This window comes from Capsella rubella, unplaced genomic scaffold, assembly GCF_000375325.1.
Source record: "Capsella rubella cultivar Monte Gargano unplaced genomic scaffold, Caprub1_0 scaffold_1, whole genome shotgun sequence".
Classification (NCBI taxonomy): Eukaryota; Viridiplantae; Streptophyta; class Magnoliopsida; order Brassicales; family Brassicaceae; genus Capsella; species Capsella rubella.
Window position 1 is genome coordinate 2,355,269 of NW_006238923.1, and position 18,927 is coordinate 2,374,195.

The following is an 18,927-nucleotide window of genomic DNA, read 5'->3' on the forward strand; positions in this document are numbered from 1 at the left end:
GAAAGCTAACATTAATTGATGTAAAACACACGATCTAGTACTCTTCTATCTCCATCTATAATGTTACTTTAATCATGCGACTCAACAGTGTTTAATTTACTCATCTAGCAACAAGGTAAAGAGATGACATTGGGGAAAAGTGGATAAAAGATTATCAGAAACTATAATATAAAAATTAATTGTGATGAGTGTTACCGAAATCTCAAAACGCACGAACATGATAAACGTAGAGGATTAAACGGGCCCTCGTTCATGTGTGTGTACCCACCGATCCAACCAAAATCACTGTATATACTGAAGCTGCTAGAATCATTGGTAGGTGACAAATCATTCAGTTGCTGTTTTTGGAACATAGCGTTTGAGTTATCATGACATTAATATTATTATACGATTTTGATAAAGATGGTATTATTTTAGTAGATATATCCAAAGCTTAGTGTGCATGGTGGCATGCACCTCGACTTAGGCCTTCGATACATCCATGGTGTGTTTGTTCTTACGTGGTCATCAATTTTAATTTCTAGTATTATTTTTCCACCCCTTCTCGTTTTATTTTAAGGTTTCGCCGAACTTTTGATCTTTAAATTAGAATTTGAAATAATAAAGTTAAAAAGTTAAGAAAAAAACAAATAACTAATTTACATTTATTGCATCGTGACAACTTAGCTAGTAGTAGTGGTCGAGAATTGTTTTCTTTTCGGGAATTTTGAATGGAATATGAGATACTGCTAAGTTAATGTTGAATTATATGGAACTAACCTTTGTGATTTCATCATATTTCATGTTACAAAATTGATATGATTTTTAAACACCATTCCTTAATTACTTGAAATTATAAATTATAGGTTCTCATAGAATACTATAGAGCTGATAGACGAATCTTTTCAGAAGTTTTAAGTCTTCCGACTATATATATGTTTAGTACTCGCAAGACGTGCTGGTCCAATATTATATGAGAGGCAAAAGAGCAAAGTGATAAATATCGATGAGATGAAATCAGAATATTGATTAGTTTATTAGGGTTTTGTTTCCTTAAAACGAAATATTCTAAATAAATTGGCATTGAAAAATGATAATGTAGTTTACTGATCATGATCAGATGAAATCATCAAACGCAGTAATGGAAAAGGTTGAACATGCATGCGGCCGAAAAAGTTGAAAACACGTCAAAACTGACTACATACATACGAGAGAGAATCAGAGAATGCGTATATTCTATGTAAACAGACAGATGATGATGTTCTGGATCAGGATCAAACCGTATAGGTGTGTTAGTTTGATCATGCATGAGAGGACAAAATACCACTTTATTTTTGTTTTACATATTTAAATACTAGTGATCATTCTCGTTTGTGTCACTGTTGTTAATTGGGGTGACACAGGTTATTTAAGGTCCTGAATTATATATTATATAGATGAGATCAAGTATAATACCGAGCTAGAAATTAGAACATACAATAAGATTCTATATATAAGTCATAGCCTCATAGGTGATATACTCTAGATGCCTTCTTCTAGAGGAAAAGAGTTCTAACGTGCCAAGTCTCGACAACCTTATTGTAATAAAGTTTGAGTTTATTGGTAGTTTGGACATTGGATTCAACCTTGTGGCTGATACGAGAAACCATTGACAGTGATACCTCCATCTACACAAATGGTCTGACCAGTTATGTAAGAAGCTGCAGGCATACATAGAAAAGCTACCACCGAGGCTACTTCTTCAGGCTTCCCGAAACGCCCCAATGGCTTTCTAGACTCTACCACCTTCTTGAACTCATCATCGTACACCTAAAGATCATCATCAAAGTAAAGATATCAGCAAAGGCAGGAAAGGGAGATGGGTCTTGGAGGAAATGTAGCATATATAGTTTGTATCTCACATCTCCAGCTAGAGGAGTTGCAATGACTCCAGGAGCCACAGCATTAGCCCTAATTCCATCACTAGCCCACTCACATGCCAGATTCCTTGCTAGCTGATTCATCGCCGCTAATGTCACACACACATACACATATCAATGCCTTAGAATATTGTTTTAAGAACCAGCTTATGGCTTTGTATTTACATGTGAAACCATTGTAAGAAAAAAGAAACCTCTACTGAAAATCTCAATAATCACAGATAGGTGTTTTTGTTTTCTTCAATAGCTAGTTTAGTATATTTACCTTTTGTTGCAGAGTAGATGGAGCTAATTACAGTAAACGACAAAATCCCAGCAGCAGAAGATATGAAGACAATGTTCCCACATCCTGAACTCTTAAGAAGAGGATGTGCAAGCTGGCTCAGATGAAAAGCAGACTCTAAGTTGGTCGTAAAATGAAACGAGAAATCCTCTGCTGTAAAATCCACTGTCGGCTTTGCCCGAATCCCTCCAACATTGTTTATCTTATTATCATCAAAATATTAAATTAAATTAAGAATTTGAGTAATTGATTTTTAGAAAGAGTATATATAAATAAAGATCTAAAACTTACGAGGATATCGAGCTTGCCACCAAACACTGAAGACACAGTCTGCATAAGCTTATCTCTCTCTGTTCTCAAAGATGCGTCACAGACTGAACCACTGACTTGAAATCCCTTCTTTTTCCATTCACTTAAACACTCATTAAGCTGAGATTCATCTCTCGCACAAGTATGTATCAATGCTCCAAATCCCGCAAGTTCCTCTACTATAGCATGCCTATTTTGATTCAAGAACCAGAGATTTTTAAATATGCTTTCAAGAAAATATTTATGGAAAGATTTGGGATCTGTAAACGAACCCGATCCCTTTGGTTCCACCAGTTACAAGTGCGGTCTTTCCCTTAAGGCTCCATCTCTGGTTTTGCTCTGTTCCTCCAGCCATTGCTCTCTCCTATGCCTAAAGAGCTCAGATTCAAGAAGAGAATACAAGTGGAGCAAGCAAACGTTAAATTGATTAATCAATCAATCATTGGAGATAATAACGCAACATGTGGGCCAAATTTTAAAAAAAAAAAAACTCAAGATGATGGGCCTGGTCCATCAAGAATCTTAGGCCCGTATCTTTTACAATACTGTAAATAAAAAATAAAAGTCACAAGGAAAACAAAATTAATATAGAGAGATTAAGGGAAAGACGTAACTGTAGAGACGGCATTAGTTTGTTCTTAGCCAATGATAGTATTTTCTATCAGTTTGTTTTTGTGATTTGGGGTTGGATTGGATTGGTTGGGTGCACGTACGTACTAAGGCCTTCTGATGATCCTAGTCATTTGCATTCTAATGAGTTTTAAATCTCAATAATACTCACATTTAGGCGGTTGTTGATTATATACATTTGTTAATTACTTAAAACTGATGACTTGACTTGTCTCAGATCAATTATTTTCTTCTGTTGTGTTTTTTTTTTTTTTAATATGAACCAAAATATATGTATAATAGATTCTTATTTGCACGTATTCCCAACAAACCCTTTATTGTTTGCTAGTTTGGGATGTTTTAATATCCATCTAAGACTTACCATCACGATCGATCAGCTAAAATAAGACTTGAACTGTTCAACATTATAGCTTTTTTGGAATTATATTAGATCCAGTTTGATTACTTATGTTTAATTTATAAGCTTTATTAAACAATATATGGATTCTCAATAATTAAAAATTTGTAGATGATTTCTTTGATCCAATACAAACAATTTTTATAGCTAATAAAAATTGAAGTTTCGAACTCGCAGCTGATTGCCTTTCTGCAAATAATATAACAATGTCTAACTTTCTTTCTCTTTTCTTCTATGAAGCCTCTCTATATATATACGATGGAATCATTCAGACAAGCAACTTCACATATACACACACATAACAAAACATACGTCCATCTCTTCAATGGCAATTACTTACAAATCAATAGCTCTTTCCATTATCACCCAACTATGTTTCGTTTCTTGTGTGCTAAGTCAACAAAACGAAACCAAATTTCTCTACCACGGATTTTTCGAAGCTAACCTTCTCAAGTATGGATCCTCCAAGATCCTCCCGAGTGGCATCTTGGAGCTAACAAACACCTCAAGGAGACAAATGGGTCAAGCCTTCTATGGCTTCCCCGTACCCTTCAACAGTACTAACTCACCAAACTCGCTTTCTTTCTCCACAAGTTTCGTTTTCTCAATCGACGCACCAGGTCACGGCCTAACCTTTCTGATCTCACCGTCCATGGATTTCACGCAAGCCATGCCGAGCCAGTTTCTCGGTCTCTTCAACACTTCGAACAACGGGAACTCCACAAACCGAATCCTCGCGGTGGAATTCGACACGGTGAAGTCAAACGAGTTTCTTGACATCGACGATAACCACGTAGGCATCGACGTGAACGGTTTGGTATCCGTTGAATCTGCACCAGCTGCATTTTTCTCCAACAAGCAAAGCAAGAATATAAGCTTGAAGCTTTCGAGCAAAGACCCGATTCGGGCTTGGATCGAATACAACGGAGGGGAAATGCTTCTCAACGTCACATTGGCTCCTCTTGACACTTCAAAACCTAAGTTTCCTCTTCTGTCGAGAAAGATGAATCTTTCTGAGATTTTCTTGGGAAAAATGTATGTCGGCTTCTCCGCATCCACAGGAAACATAACGGGTAATCACTATGTAACTGGATGGAGCTTTAGCAGAGAAGGGAAAGCAAAAGACTTTGATCTCGCTCTGCTTCCTTCGCTTTCAACACCGTCGCCATCTGATTTTGATGACTTTGATCCCTTCTCATCATCGGATCCTTCTCCAGATTCAGCAACCGTAAATCCTTACCGCACCAAGGTGGTCATTATCTGCACGCTTGCCATCATGATCTTTATGATTTGATTGAACCAAAGAGGCAAGGCAAACACATTTGGTCGTATGATTTTTAATTGTATTAATTTCTTGAGATGAATAAATAACGGAAATCTTCATATTAAAGTTGGATGAGTCATGCACTTTATAAACCTTTGGATGAGTCAGTTTTTGTTTTGTTTCTTTTTTTGTTTGAGGAAAAAAAATTAGCCAGCTGTTGTTACACAAGTTTTTGCTTAGGGCTTATTAAATCTGTATACCCAGATGAATAAGAAACAAAATTTCATTCTCAACTCTTTGCTTCAGAATATTATTAATTAAAATCATTTAGCTTTTAACAGAACTGGATCAGGTGAAGTCAATGAGGTATCACTCATACTGATACCGGTAGATAAAAGAAAAACATATAGTGTTATATATAACTAAATTTGTTTTTATTCAACTTTATCTATTTATATATATATTTTTTTTTGAATAATTACTTCCTGGATTTGGTAATTTCAAGTTTCAGGATATATAGTTGTTTAGTTACCATTTCATTCATATATCTTTTTGTAAAAATAAGAAATTCTGAAAAGAAAAGAGAAAAAGGAAAGAAAATATCAATGGCGGGGATGATAACACGTGTATTTGTTGCGACACGATCTGATCCAAACCTATTTATATTCTTCGCTGCTTTTTTTTCTGTCTTGACCGCTCCTTACCGATCTCTGATCTCTCTGTCTTCTCTGTTTACGTTTCGTCGCCGATCTCGGCCAGATTCCATTTTACCGCCTACTGCCAAAACCTAGGTGAGCATAAAGAGCTTGAATTGTTTTGTTCTCTGGAGGCAATTTTTTTCGGGTGGTTACTTCAATGTTGCTTCTGATAATATCAGATTCCCGGAGGACGAATCTGTTTTTTTTCGCCGGAACTAAATTAAGGGGGCTTTAAAGGGGCTGAGAAGATGGGTACAACTACGACAACGAGCGCTGTGTATATCCAAGTTATCGAAGATGTCGTCAACAAAGTCCGAGAGGAGTTCATTAACAACGGAGGTCCCGGCGAGAGTGTCCTCAGCGAGCTTCAAGGAGTAAGTTTTCAATCAGACTTGTCATCCGTCGATGCTAAATGATGTAAATTTAGTATATTTAGTGGGTTCGCCAGTGTGGGTGGCTTGGATTTGTTCCAATGCTACTAGGGTTTTTTGGAATTCATATCTTTTGATTCCATTATTTTTGGAGCTTAAATGGATCTGTGTGGTTGTTATCCGAATAGATTTGGGAGACGAAGATGATGCAAGCTGGAGTCTTAAGTGGACCAATAGAGAGGTCATCGGCCCAGAAGCCAACTCCTGGAGGTCCACTGACGCATGATCTGAATGTTCCTTATGAAGGTACAGAGGAGTATGAGACCCCCACTGCTGAAATGCTTTTCCCTCCGGTTAGCTAATTTCACCTAAACCTTGAATCTGTGATTGAGAAATCAAATCAGGACTTCAATTATCAATTGTCTTGAGCGTGGTTTTGCTTTTTTGTGTTGAGCAGACACCAATGCAGACTCCCCTTCCAACGCCGCTTCCTGGTACTGCGGATAACTCCTCCATGTATAACATCCCTACCGGCTCTAGTGACTATCCAACTCCTGGAACTGATAATGGAAGCAACGCTGATATTAAAGGAAGACCCAGTCCTTATATGGTGAGCTATGTTTCTTATTCAAAATGCTGTGTACTGCTTATCTAAGCGTCTGTGTAGAATATACAGAGGCAAAAAGGATTGACTTCGTATTATTATTTTTTTCTTTTTCTGGTTGACATACACTGAGAATTTGTTCTTTATTGCAGCCACCTCCTTCCCCGTGGACAAATCCTAGACTTGATGTCAATGTTGGTAAGTACTAGCGCCTATTGTCTCAGTGAAAAGAGATGTGTCTATCTATGTTGTTTGGGATATAAATGTCTTACCTGCTGTTAGCTTACGTGGATGGCCGTGATGACCCTGAGAGAGGAAACTCTAATCAGCAGTTTACACAGGTACTCCAATATAACATCTAAATCAAGAATTGTGAGTTTGGCTTTTTTTTGTTTGGTTCGTATCCTCTTTGCAACAGTTACGTTATTGAACATTTGATTAGTACTCATTTGAAGTACTCCCTCGTTGTATATATTTTTCAAGTTGACTGTACCTGAACTATATATGTAACTTTAAATCTATAATTGGAATACGTCCAGGACTTATTTGTGCCACCCTCCGGTAAACGAAAACGTGATGATTCTTCCGCACATTATCAAAATGGTGGATCTATACCTCAACAGGATGGTGCAAGCGATGCTATCCCTAAGGTGTGTGTGTAGTACTACCCATTTGCATTTTGCGTAGCTCTCTTTAGTAAAAAAAATTGTCCATAGCTCCCTTTATCTCTTAGAAAATTATAGGGAGAAGACTCCGCTTTAGTTTCTACTTCACAAGTTTGTGAGTGCCATCCAAAAGAAGATACATGTATTCAAAACTGGTTGAGTTGCATAAAAGAAATGTATGTATATTATAGGATATTTATTCCTATAAAAATGATGTATTTAGTGAAATCTCAGTCATACATCTGATATGAGTTTCAGGCAAACTTTGAATGTGATGCATTTCGGATAACTTATGTTGGTGATAGAAAGCTCCCACGAGATTTCATCTGCTCATCATCAAAGATTCCTCAAGTTGATGGGCCACTGCCTGACCCGTATGATGAAATGTTGTCCACACCAAATGTAAGAATGCATCAGGTTTTCATTGAGTAGTCAGAGTTTCTGTTAATATATTCTTCTTCGACGAGTTTAGAACCAGTAACTAGAATCTCTAACTAACTGAGTCTCTTCTCACCACCTCCCATAGATATTTAACTACATATAACCTCATTTGACTTCCTAGATTACCTGATGATGAAGGGAAGGAGAATATCTCCTTTAGACTTTATGTTCCATTCGGCTTTACCGTCAAACATGCGACGATTACTTTTGTTAGTAATTTTATGACATTGAATTTACTTGGTTGCAGATTTACAGTTATCAAGGACCCAGTGAAGACTTTAACGAGGCCAGAACTCCGGCTCCAAACGGTAAGAGAAGCCAAACAAAATGTTTTAGAGCAAGTAAATGCATATATATCCTTAACTAAATTCCTTCCTTGTAAGAAATCCAAACGAGCACTCCTGTTGCTGTGCAAAACGATATCATTGAAGATGATGAAGAGCTGTTGAACGAAGATGATGATGATGACGAGTTGGATGATCTAGATAGTGGTGAGGATATGAACACACAACATCTGGTTTTAGCTCAATTTGACAAGGTAATGACTCTTGTTTACACAAATTTCCGGGTGTGTTTCTCTGCGCTTAACTCTTATCTCAGTAAGACTTGTTTGGTGCTGTAATTAGGTGACTCGCACAAAGAGCAGGTGGAAGTGCAGTCTGAAAGACGGGATTATGCATATAAATGATAAGGACATTCTCTTCAACAAAGTAATATGTGCCTCCCAATTAAGGTTGGAGCTATTCTGGTAAAAATAATACTAATACACGAAATGTCTACTTTTCAGGCAACAGGCGAGTTCGACTTCTGATCTTCACAATAGCAATGCTTCTAGAAAAGTCTCAGTCTTTCAAACGTCAAATGTCTTTCTTTTTACCTTGTGATTTAGACCGACCTCCAAAACAGAGACATGATTATTTATGGGAAAGTGTACTCTGGTTGGCATGTTGTACAAAAAGAACAGATTTTTCCGGCCAAAGAAGGCTTATCAACTTTGACTTATTTCAAGAGTTTCTATCCTCCACACAATGGTAATTTACTTTTCAAAGGCGGGATCTTACTTATATGTAACGTCCTCTATTATTACAGCATTTGGATTCTAAGACACTAAGACCATCCTAAGTGCTAAACCCCTTACTGTGAGTGGTCTACAAGCACGAACTTGGTTTGAAACATATTCAAGAGAGCCATCTGATTACTATGGTCGACCTTGGCCGAATATTGCCATATCTCCTTGTGGTCCATTGACGGCTGAGATCCGTTCTTCTCAGTAAATTCCACCGGAAACGTGAAATCGTGCCCTTCTGTAGAGAGAGAAGAGCGTGGACTTGGAGACACAAAGAGAGGTGAAAGCAGAGGAATCGCTGCCGCTGCAATCACATCAGAAGACTGCTGCAAAAAGGGGTTATTAGGAACACGTTCAAGATGCAGAGCCGTGGGTGCTTGCCTCTGCAGTCTAGTTGGTGATTTCGGGGACTCGCTCTTCCTAGACAACCTCACATTGTCATCCATCACGATTTCAGACTCAGAGTGTTAAGCCCAATGGGAACAAAAGCAAAACGAGATAAAGAGAGAGAGGGGGAGATAGAAAGAGTGACGTAAAGAAGAGAATCAAAGGGAGAGAGGTTTGATGTGTGTTGTCGGTGAGGACGCAAAAGGTGGGTTCGGTTATAATGGAACATGTGGAGGAAATAGGAAAGGGATGTTGTTATTTTGAAACGGTCATTAACTGAAACTAAAAAAGTTGCTTCCTTTGTTGTTGCTTTTCGGTTTACTAATGCTTACGATCCTTTGGGTATCGTTCAGTTTAGTGAAAGACCAAAACAAAGGTCAATGTCTTTTAAAGTTAGTTTTTGTCTTTTTCTAACATTATCGTAAATTTCTCATTGTTAATGACGAAGCAAAAAGAATCATATTAGGATAGAAACAAAGTCGTAAACCGGATTGTCCATGTAATTAGTATTAACGTTTGAAAGATGGGAGGGTAGGTTGGAATGTTTGTCGTTATTAAAAAACAACCCAAACCAACAATAAAGACGTTGACCTTTTTTAGGCTATGACCAAACTGTAAGAACCCAGAGGCACAAGTAAACAAAGCCAACAAGAGTGGAGAGAGTAGAACCAAAAGAAGAAAGCAACTTTTTAAAAAAGTTTAGTTAAGGACCGTTTCAACGTAACTGCCATTTTCTATTTTGCTTCACATGTTCCATCATAACTGAAGCCTTCTTTTGCGCCCTCATCTACGACACACACAAAACCTCTCTCTCCCTTTTATTCTCCTGTTTTACAATTTACACTACTAATTCTATCTTCCTCTCTCTCTCTCTCTCTATTTCTCGCGTTTTTTTACACTCATTGGCTCAATCTTGTGTCTAAATCGTGATGGAGAACACTGTGAACATGTTTGGAAAGAATATGTCCCCGAGATCACCCACTAGGCTGCAAAGGCAAGCACCCACGGCTCTGCATCTTGACAGTGTTCCCGACAACCCCTTCTTGCAGCAGTCTTGTGAATCTGTTCCTGGCTCAGCTATTCCTCTGCTTTCACCTCTCTTTGTTTCTCCCAATTCGCACTCTTGTCTCTCTACGGAAGGGAACGTAAATTCATACCGGCATGCTTCTCCCTCCAGAAAAGGGCACGATTTTACGTTTCCTTCGAGTACTACTGAGAAGAAAGGATCTCAGCTGTCATTGGACCACGAGGAAGGATTGCAATATCCGGCTACGGTCGACCATAGTGACCAGATGGGTCTCTTGAATATTTTTCAGACTAAATGCGTGCTTGTAGATCACTCGCAGTGAGGGTTTCAGCATTTAGGATGGTCTCTTGATGTTACAGAATACAAGTGTTTCTCAATAGTTTCCTTTTTAACCTATTTATCAAGATGCTGTAATAAGATATATATATATATATATATATATAGCTAGATATCTTGTAAGAAAAGATCCAGCTTTTGGGAAGTTAATTGCCATTGCGTGAAAGACATAAGAAATTCATAAAACAAGGTGAAAGTTGATGATACGGCCTTCGACAGGAAAAATCTGTTCTTTTTGTACAACAAGCCAACCAGAGTACACTTTCTCATAAATAATCATGTCTTTCTCCGTCAGTCTTAAATCATAAAGTAAAATGAAAGACAGTGGACATTTAAAGAACTGTGACTTTTCTAGAAGCATTGCTAGTGTCAAGATCAGAAGTCGAACTCGCCTGTTGCCTGAAAAAGTATACAAGGCGTGTGTTAGTATTATTCATTTACCAAAATAGCTCCAGCCTTTATTGGGAGGCACATATTACTTTGTTGAAGAGAATGTCCTTGTCGTTTATATGCATGATCCCGTCTTTCAGATTGCACTTCCACCTGCTTTTTGTGCGAGTCACCTAGTTACAACACCAAACAAGTCTTAATGTGAGTAGAGTTACATCAGAGAATAGATCCAGAAACATGCGTAAACAGGAGGGTCATTACCTTGTCAAACTGAGCTAAAACCAGATGTTGCGTGTTCATATCCTCGCTACTTTCTAGGTCGTCCAGCTCGTCATCATCATCATCTTCGTTCAACAGCTCTTCATCATCTTCAATGATATCGTTTTGTACAACAACAGGTGTGCTCGTTTGGATCTCTGACAAAGAGGGAATTTAGCAGATGATATTACTTGCTCTCTAACACTATCAAACATTTTTGTTTGGCTTCTCTTACCGTTTGGAGCAGGAGTTCTGGCCTCGTTGAACTCTTCACTGGGTCCTTGGTAACTGTATATCTGCAATGCAGTAAATGAAATTCATGAAATAACTAGCAAAAGTAATTGGGAGAGGGTGTAATAGATAATATCTCAGATCTCTAGACAAATGTTGCATGTTTGTTGGCAAATCCAAATGCAATTTATGATGAGCAGTGAGGATGGATCTAACTGAACTAAGGCATTAGAGTTTCCTGCTACTGATCTGTAGACATTTCGAAGAAGTACATATCTACTAAATGAAAAGCAGCATTCTTACATTAGGTGTGGACAGCATTTCATCATAGGGGTCAGGCATTGGCCCATCAACTTGAGGAATCTTCGATGAGGAGCAGAGGAAGTCTCGTGGGGACTTTCCATTGCCAACATAGGTTATGTGGAGTGCATCACACTCAAAGTTTACCTGCAAAATTGTGCTCCAATCAGGTGTACCACCGAGATGATAAATGCATTATTCTTGAAAGATATCATATAAGCAGCTGCTACAAATACTTTCATGATTTCATTGTTCTCATGTGAGCTATTCCAAATGCAAATGTGTACTACACACACACCTTAGGGATAGCATCGCTTGCACCATCTTGTTGAGGTATAGATCCACCATTTTGATAATGTGCAGAAGAATCATCACGTTTTCGTTTCCCGGAGGATGGCACAAATAAGTCCTGGACATATTCCAAGATATTAAGTTTTACATATATTTCAGGTATAATCGACTTAAAATATATGTACAGTGAGGAAGTACTTGAGATGAGCAATAATCAAATCAATCACGTAACTGTTGCAACGAAGATTTGAACCCAAACCAAAAAGCCAAACTCACGATTCTTGATTAGATGTTAAAGTACCTGCGTAAACTTCTGACTAGAGTTTCCTCTTTCAGGCTCATCACGACCATCCACATAAGCTAGCAGCAGGTCAGACGTTTATATCCCAAACAACAAATCGATACATGAAGTAGTGGTAAAACAACTACTTACCAACATTGACATCAACTCTAGGACTTGGCCACGGGGAAGGAGGTGGCTGCAACAGAGAACAGAACATCAGTTAATGTAAAACCAGAAATCCTATAAGATACAAAGTCAAATCACTTTTGAAAACACTTAAGAGATAAGCAGTGGCACTACACAGCATTTTTATAAGACGCAAAGCTCACCATATAAGGACTTGGCCTTCCTTTAATATCAGCGTTGCTTCCATTATCAGTTCCAGGAGTTGGATAATCACTTGAGCCGGTAGGGATGTTATACATGGAGGAGTTATCCGCAGTGCCAGGAAGCGGCGTTGGAAGGGGAGTCTGCATTGGTGTCTGCTCAACACAAAAAAAGCAAAACCACGCTCAAGACAACTGATAATTGAAGTCCTGATTTAATTTCTCAATCACAGATTCAAGGGTGAAATTAGCTAACCGGAGGGAAAAGCATTTCAGCAGTGGGGGTCTCATACTCCTCTGTACCTTCATAAGGAACATTCAGATCATGAGTCAGTGGACCTCCAGGAGTTGGCTTCTGGGCCGATGACCTCTCTATTGGTCCACTTAAGACTCCAGCTTGCATCATCTTCGTCTCCCAAATCTACTCGGAAAAAACACACACAGTTCCAATTAAGCTTTAGAAATTAAAGATTCAAACCAACTGAAAAAGATGAATTCGCAAAAACCCTAGTCACAGCAGAGCAAATCCAAGCCACCCACACCGGCGAATCCACTAAAGATATCAAATCTCAATCATTTTGCAGCGAAGGAAGACAGTTCTGATTGAAAACTTACTCCTTGAAGCTCGCTGAGAACACTCTCGCCGGGACCTCCGTTATTAATGAACTCCTCTCGGACTTTGTTGACGACATCTTCGATAACTTGGATATACACAGCGCTCGTTGTCGTGGTTGTACCCATCCTCTGAGCTTCTCAAGATCTCCTTAATTAAGTTCCGGCGGAAAACCAGATTCGTCCTCCGGGACTCTGGTTTTATTTACCAGAGGGAACATTTAAGGGTGAAATATCCAAGAAATTGCCACATACAAAATATAATAATAAAAAAAAAAATTACAAGCCCGTCACGATTACCTAGGGTTCGGCGGAGGCGGTAAGACGGAGTATGGCAGAGATCAGCGACGGAGCGTAAACAGAGAAGACAGAGAGATCAGAGATCGAGAGGAGCGGTCAAGACAGAACAGCAGCGAAGAATATAAATAGGTTTGGATCAGATCACATCACAACAATGACACGTGCCATCATCTCCGCGATTCAATTTTTTTTTGTTCGCGACATTATTATTATCTTCGCCCTTTTTTTTTTTTAATTAGATCAACCATAAATCTAAAAAAAACTCGAAAATATTTCCTTGGTAAATTTCTCCATCTTTGGTAAAAAAAATATTTCTGATTAACAGTATTGCACTATTTCTGTTCAGTTGACCGACAACAAAAAAAAAAAAAAAAAAAACAATCAGTGATCTCATATATATGATATTCATATTTTAGAAAATGTCATTAATGTTTAAATTTTTAAAACAACCACAAACGTGTTAAAAATATGTACACATCAGATTCAGATGTAACATAATTTACATGGTATTTTATACAAAAATTTCCTTATAGTGTTTTTGATACATATATAAAATTTTGTAGTATATATTGTTTATCCTAATATTTTCACCCTCTATAGGAAATTTGTCATAGTTAATATTTTTCATCATAACATAATTGGGAGTTAAAGTTTTTTAGTGTTTAAATAGAATCGTAAGAACAGTTATTAGTAAGTTTTAGTTCTGTTGATATCTCTTTCCTAAATCTAAACGGGGATAAACTTCTAAAGAGTCTTTACAATATATCATAATGTTTACTGAGCTCTTGTATAAAATATATAAGAACTGAAACTTCATCTACCTTAAGATGAGATATAAGTGTAAACGTGGATTGAGATTAGCGTTTTTCAGAAATTTTCTTCTCACGTAGAAAAATGTTGATGCCAATATTTACGTTTTCTAATTTAGGGGTTCATTAGACTAGTTTTAAGGGTCTCCCATAAAGTTTGCTTCCTTCTGAGACAATAATTGCAATGTCTTAATGATCTAGAGAACTTTAATTTGATTAAGAATATCTAACATAACTTTTTATTTTGTTTCGATTTATAAGAAGTTTCAATTAAAAAATCTTGTTTGATACATCTAAATAGGACAAGGGTGTGACTAAAAGTGATTATATTATCACTTTGTTTCGACATCTAAAAAAAGTCTTTGGCTTCAAGCCTTTAGCTACCCTCGATCAAAACGAACAGTCGCCACACAAAAAAAAAAAAAAAAAAAAAAAAAATCTGATTCAGACTTAGCCACTTGGTTCAGCAGTCTCCACCGTCAGATATCTCAATCTGACAAAATCCAACGTCTCTCTCAACACCACGTCATTCTTTTTTATTTTATTTTTCTGAATAGTATAAAGATCTGTGTGTGTAAAAATGTTTCTGACACTGTTCACTTTATTATCTCTTTGTACTTTTGTGTTTGGTTTCTCACCTGAGAAGTCTGAGTTTCTTTCTTTCGTTTCAATTTTTTTTTTTTTTCCCTGTTAAGAAGAGCATGTTTCTCCGTACGGTAATTTTATATTTTTGCAATAATTGAAAAAAAGGTTTCGAAATAAAAATCTGTAACGTGATCACTTATTTTCTGATTAGAATCCAAAATTCTTATGATCATGACATTATCGTCAGAGAGTCAAAAAGAGACAAAGATCGAGTGGTTCATAACTTTTCCATTGGATTTTTCAATATCTCGAAATTTCCTTTTTCCCGCTCTCTCTATATAATAAGAGATGAAGATATAATAATTTCATTCATTCATTGTCAGTAACACGGAACAGTGTCCAAGTACGTACATTCTAATACACACAGTATACTTACTACTAATTCTATCTTTTCTTTAACTAAGAAAAAATAGGGTAATGATAACTTAAACTTATCTTTGATACATATACACACATAGTACTACTTTTTGTTGGGCTTCATATATAGAAAATTTAGGTTAGGCAAAAGAGGGAATCTTCCTTCTATCAAAGAGTAAGAAAACTTAATACTGCCGTAAGATACAAATAACGAATAGGATATAAATAGGCAGTACTAAATATAACTTCATATCACACTCAAAAATGAAAAAAATATATGTAAAAATCCTCATAAAAAATAACACTAATGTAGACAGTACTAAATACAACTTCATATTGTTTTTTAATGGGATTTTTTCTACTGTAAATGGGTTAAGCTGTACAAAATCTAGTTAGCCTACTGCACAGGAGTTACAATAAGAAATGGAAAAAGGAGTTACAAAATTCCAATATTTCGTGGTGTAGGCAAATTTATATAATCCAAATAGCATCATGCCACTTTGTTGACCACATTATTATCATCATCAGCATCATAATTAATTGTAAATCCAAGACATTAACTAGACCCCATTAAGATATTGTTACCAAGTCTAATCACGGCTATAAAAAAAAAGTTAGCATAAACGTTGCAAAAAGCCATATGATACGACAAATAAATTAGTAAAAATAAAAGAAAAAAACTAATGTGTGTGAAAAACACTCAGATCTGTTGACCAAAACACAAAAGAAACCTCAGATCTTTGACCAAATAAATTATCATTGGTTGTTCTTATTAAATCTTTTTATTTCGTTATTATTAATTGTTTTTTTGCCAGACACTGAAAGTGACTATTCGATTTAATCCTAACAAAATAATTGTACGTCTCGACACATCGACCCTCCAGATTGTGGCATATAATTTCACTTTAAAAAAAAAAAAAAAAAAAACGTTCGATGTTTACAATTTTTTCTTCATCAGACGACACACACTTATAATTATTTATATACTACCTCTTGTAGGAGTAGTAGTAGTAGACATGACTCTGTCTTATCAAAAATTAATAGAAGTAAATATAATTATCAAAAAAGAATCTCTTCTTACAATGTACTAGTATGGAAACTTGTAGCAACTTAGAGTAGAGAATCAAACTGATCTAATCATTTAAAGAAAAGAAAAGAGAAGAGAAAGAATAAAAATGCATGAGATCTATCAACCTAGGAATCATGTTTATGCCAACATACAAGCATAGCCACACACCTTCTCATGATGTAGAACCTTCCCTTCTGTTCTTTGGCCAAGCTGCTGTACTTTTGAGTTATGGAAGATGAGCCTTTCTCTTTTTTCGAAGAGCTTCTTGACATTGAAGACGAAGAAGATGAAGAAGGCACTGAGCATTTGGTTGACGAGCTCCGTACGAATGCAGGAGCTTTCGAGGAGGAAGCACTTGTCGAGAAGCTTCTAGAGAACTTTGATTTAGACGAAGTCGAAGAAGATGAGCACGACGCAGCCAATGCATCCTTTTTCGACAGCTTCCACTTCTCGTCCATGTCCTGTGTTGCGGAAACAAGAGCTACGCTGATATAAAAGAGAGCTTCTCTCTGACTCGGATGAAGGCCGTCTCTCTCCTTTATTTATTAATTTATTCTACTCTACTTTTTTCTTTTAGTTTGATTGTGAGTTTGTGGTGATTGAGCTTTAGAAAGAGAGATAACTAGCGATCTAGAGAGAGGGAGAGAGAGAGAGAGAGAGACAAGGGAAGCAAAGAGAGGGATAGTGTTTCTCTGCTCATGTCTATTATATAGTGAGTGCTTCCAAAACTAAAACTATATACATGTGGAAATGATGAAGGCAAGATAATTATTTGAAAATAAATAGTGCAACTACTTTTAGATATGTATATTTTCAAAAAGAGAAAGAACGAATTGGATTAAGTTTAACTAGTGGAACACTTGCAACAAAAATTTACACCTAATTAAACTTTTTCAAAGCTGTAATGATTGTACAAAAATCATAGTACTAGGAAAAAGAATATAAACAAAATTGATTCTTGTGTCAATAAAGAAATAAAAAAAAATCCAAATGAACTTATTAGCTGTATAAAACAAAGTTTTTTTTTTTTTATGACAGAACAGCGAAGCATTTTCATGTTTGTTATTAACGACGACGTTCCGTATATCTTCTTGTTCTCTGAACATTTTAAACAGATAAAGAAAGAATATAATCTTAAATTTTTGTGTTATAATCATGTTTATCAAGTTTTCAACAAAGCTTAGGTTTCATTCTTTATATATATATATATATATATATTTCAGTCTGTCTATTTTTATGAATATTTGTTTACGAGTAGACCATTTGTTTTTTTCTATATTAATTCGATTACATATGCTGTTAAAACCTTCGGAAAGGTAAGACGTGGGTAAATATCATATTGATATTCACATAAATCAACTGTAACATGAGAGAGAGAGAGAGCACAATAAATTGTATGAATAAAAACTGACATAGTGGGACATGAACCACAATAAAAATTTGTTTTCTATTTTCTCAAATGAGTTGGTTTAAGAGTAACAAGCTTCCACAAAACTGCAAGATATTTTTGTTGAATCATACCGACTGCTATATATGATATATGATAAGTCCAAATGGTGACGTTCCAGTTAGAAAAATAATACTATTGATCGATCCACTACCACTAGAGTCTTAGAGGAGGAGACTCATGTAATTGCACTTGTGAATGACAAACTACATCTTTTGAACTAGAGGAAGTTGAAGTTTCTTCTTCTTCAAGATCGATGGAAGAATCTACAACACATATTATCTATCGTTGGTACAGTGACGTTGATGTTAAAATAAGAGACATGGTTTCTAATTTGTCTAGAAACGTCTAAATGCCAGTCGCGGACTTGTCTCTCGAATGAATCAGTGGTCTACGATTATACAAGTTTTTTTTTTCAAATGAAAACATTAATATCTTTTTTTTTTTTGTGTGTAAGTGGTATCATTTGGGAGTGTTTGGAGAGAAAGGAGCAGAGAGGGACGGGGGTAAAGTGTTCCTTACGATAAATATTTTCGATATCGGGACCAAGACTAGACAGCTTCGGGTCTAATAATATTCCACATGTCTTTTTTTCTTTTCTCACTTGTGTTTTCCCAAATTAAAAGAAAAGTCTGGCTACCTTTCTCGAAATTATTAACTCACTCCACTAATCACAGTGTATATTTAACATTGCATCGTACGTTCTACTGCTATTTTTCGATTGGTGAACTTTTTCATTGTTTGTACTACATCCTTTAGAGCCACAGTATATGATTTGTCGTTAGAGAGAAACGTTTAGCAAGAAACAAAAAAAATGATGAGATGTATGTATACCAATATCAATTTGTTATATTGACATCACCATGTTAATCATAGAGGATGTACCCTCATTAGATTCGGATACAAACTAAATAAAATAAAATAGTTATGATTTATGAGATTACACATTGTTTCATCTTCGGATTATAATGTTTAAACCATATCTTCATGTTTGTAATCTTTATATACATTAATTGAAGTTTTAAACAACTTGGCCGGCTTGGTATTCCTCGAACTTTAATCAGACAAAAAAGAATTGCAATGTTAAATAAGAATAAAACACTTCAATTTTGTACTTTCATCAGATTTGATTATGGAAAAAGGATTTTAATGCCCAAAGTTCCAACAAATTGTTTGACGCTTTCTAGTTTCTAACTTTCTACTATCGAATATTGAAATATGTTAACCATTCAC

The 18,927-nt window shown here is 36.3% G+C and overlaps 7 protein-coding genes across 9 annotated transcripts; 3 read left to right on the top strand and 4 right to left on the bottom strand.

Moving 5' to 3' along the window:
* Positions 1-1,405: 1,405 nt before the first annotated feature.
* Positions 1,406-2,893, bottom strand: LOC17899740 (tropinone reductase homolog At1g07440). The gene is made up of 5 exons (XM_006305470.2): positions 2,763-2,893; positions 2,473-2,680; positions 2,164-2,383; positions 1,881-1,987; positions 1,406-1,788 (listed from the first exon to the last, which is right to left on the bottom strand). The coding sequence occupies exons 1-5, from the start codon at positions 2,843-2,845 to the stop codon at positions 1,600-1,602; spliced, it is 807 nt and encodes a 268-aa protein (XP_006305532.1). The 5' UTR covers positions 2,846-2,893; the 3' UTR covers positions 1,406-1,599.
* A 949-nt stretch (positions 2,894-3,842) lies between these two features.
* Positions 3,843-4,815, top strand: LOC17896890 (probable inactive L-type lectin-domain containing receptor kinase III.1). Its single transcript, XM_006305768.2, has one exon. The coding sequence runs from the start codon at positions 3,843-3,845 to the stop codon at positions 4,809-4,811; it is 969 nt and encodes a 322-aa protein (XP_006305830.2). The 3' UTR covers positions 4,812-4,815.
* A 643-nt stretch (positions 4,816-5,458) lies between these two features.
* Positions 5,459-8,568, top strand: LOC17899558 (transcription initiation factor IIA large subunit). 3 transcript variants are annotated; one of them, XM_006305039.2, is made up of 12 exons: positions 5,459-5,572; positions 5,659-5,853; positions 6,039-6,203; positions 6,308-6,460; positions 6,607-6,652; positions 6,737-6,795; positions 6,994-7,104; positions 7,378-7,521; positions 7,808-7,868; positions 7,944-8,098; positions 8,187-8,270; positions 8,348-8,568. In XM_006305039.2, the coding sequence occupies exons 2-12, from the start codon at positions 5,728-5,730 to the stop codon at positions 8,369-8,371; spliced, it is 1,128 nt and encodes a 375-aa protein (XP_006305101.1). In that variant the 5' UTR covers positions 5,459-5,572; positions 5,659-5,727; the 3' UTR covers positions 8,372-8,568. The 3 variants fall into 3 exon arrangements, with proteins under 3 accessions (XP_006305101.1, XP_023645287.1, XP_023645288.1); XM_023789519.1 differs by lacking the exon at positions 8,348-8,568 and having other exon boundaries at positions 8,187-8,312; XM_023789520.1 differs by lacking the exon at positions 8,348-8,568 and having other exon boundaries at positions 5,468-5,853; positions 8,187-8,312.
* An 88-nt stretch (positions 8,569-8,656) lies between these two features.
* Positions 8,657-9,348, bottom strand: LOC17898810. The gene has a single exon (XM_006303780.2). The coding sequence runs from the start codon at positions 9,070-9,072 to the stop codon at positions 8,695-8,697; it is 378 nt and encodes a 125-aa protein (XP_006303842.1). The 5' UTR covers positions 9,073-9,348; the 3' UTR covers positions 8,657-8,694.
* A 527-nt stretch (positions 9,349-9,875) lies between these two features.
* Positions 9,876-10,526, top strand: LOC17897215. Its single transcript, XM_006303583.2, has one exon. The coding sequence runs from the start codon at positions 9,943-9,945 to the stop codon at positions 10,360-10,362; it is 420 nt and encodes a 139-aa protein (XP_006303645.1). The 5' UTR covers positions 9,876-9,942; the 3' UTR covers positions 10,363-10,526.
* Positions 10,527-10,567: 41 nt separating this feature from the next.
* Positions 10,568-13,456, bottom strand: LOC17899157 (transcription initiation factor IIA subunit 1). Its single transcript, XM_006305042.2, has 12 exons — positions 13,368-13,456; positions 13,071-13,262; positions 12,712-12,876; positions 12,459-12,611; positions 12,280-12,325; positions 12,148-12,206; positions 11,854-11,964; positions 11,559-11,702; positions 11,260-11,320; positions 11,028-11,182; positions 10,856-10,939; positions 10,568-10,775 (listed from the first exon to the last, which is right to left on the bottom strand). Exons 2-12 carry the CDS (start codon positions 13,194-13,196, stop codon positions 10,752-10,754), a joined length of 1,128 nt encoding a protein of 375 aa, XP_006305104.1. The 5' UTR covers positions 13,197-13,262; positions 13,368-13,456; the 3' UTR covers positions 10,568-10,751.
* Positions 13,457-16,276: 2,820 nt separating this feature from the next.
* Positions 16,277-16,926, bottom strand: LOC17898813 (putative protein TPRXL). The gene has a single exon (XM_006303560.2). The coding sequence runs from the start codon at positions 16,703-16,705 to the stop codon at positions 16,373-16,375; it is 333 nt and encodes a 110-aa protein (XP_006303622.1). The 5' UTR covers positions 16,706-16,926; the 3' UTR covers positions 16,277-16,372.
* Between the last annotated feature and the right edge of the window lie 2,001 nt (positions 16,927-18,927).

Excerpts from the sequence above, each read along its gene's own strand:
- LOC17897215 (XM_006303583.2), top strand. The coding sequence starts at position 9,943 with ATGGAGAACACTGTGAACATGTTTGGAAAGAATATGTCCCCGAGATCA.
- LOC17899740 (XM_006305470.2), bottom strand. The coding sequence starts at position 2,845 with ATGGCTGGAGGAACAGAGCAAAACCAGAGATGGAGCCTTAAGGGAAAG. Across the intron at positions 2,681-2,762 it reads GGTGGAACCAAAGGGATCGG|GCATGCTATAGTAGAGGAAC; the intron begins GTTCGTTTACAG and ends GAATCAAAATAG. Across the intron at positions 1,789-1,880 it reads CAACTCCTCTAGCTGGAGAT|GTGTACGATGATGAGTTCAA; the intron begins GTGAGATACAAA and ends GATGATCTTTAG.
- LOC17899558 (XM_023789519.1), top strand. The coding sequence starts at position 5,728 with ATGGGTACAACTACGACAACGAGCGCTGTGTATATCCAAGTTATCGAA. Across the intron at positions 5,854-6,038 it reads TCCTCAGCGAGCTTCAAGGA|ATTTGGGAGACGAAGATGAT; the intron begins GTAAGTTTTCAA and ends TTATCCGAATAG. Across the intron at positions 6,204-6,307 it reads CTGAAATGCTTTTCCCTCCG|ACACCAATGCAGACTCCCCT; the intron begins GTTAGCTAATTT and ends TGTGTTGAGCAG.
- LOC17898813 (XM_006303560.2), bottom strand. The coding sequence starts at position 16,705 with ATGGACGAGAAGTGGAAGCTGTCGAAAAAGGATGCATTGGCTGCGTCG.
- LOC17899157 (XM_006305042.2), bottom strand. The coding sequence starts at position 13,196 with ATGGGTACAACCACGACAACGAGCGCTGTGTATATCCAAGTTATCGAA. Across the intron at positions 12,612-12,711 it reads CTGAAATGCTTTTCCCTCCG|ACACCAATGCAGACTCCCCT; the intron begins GTTAGCTAATTT and ends TGTGTTGAGCAG. Across the intron at positions 10,940-11,027 it reads TTTTAGCTCAGTTTGACAAG|GTGACTCGCACAAAAAGCAG; the intron begins GTAATGACCCTC and ends TGTTGTAACTAG.
- LOC17898810 (XM_006303780.2), bottom strand. The coding sequence starts at position 9,072 with ATGGATGACAATGTGAGGTTGTCTAGGAAGAGCGAGTCCCCGAAATCA.
- LOC17896890 (XM_006305768.2), top strand. The coding sequence starts at position 3,843 with ATGGCAATTACTTACAAATCAATAGCTCTTTCCATTATCACCCAACTA.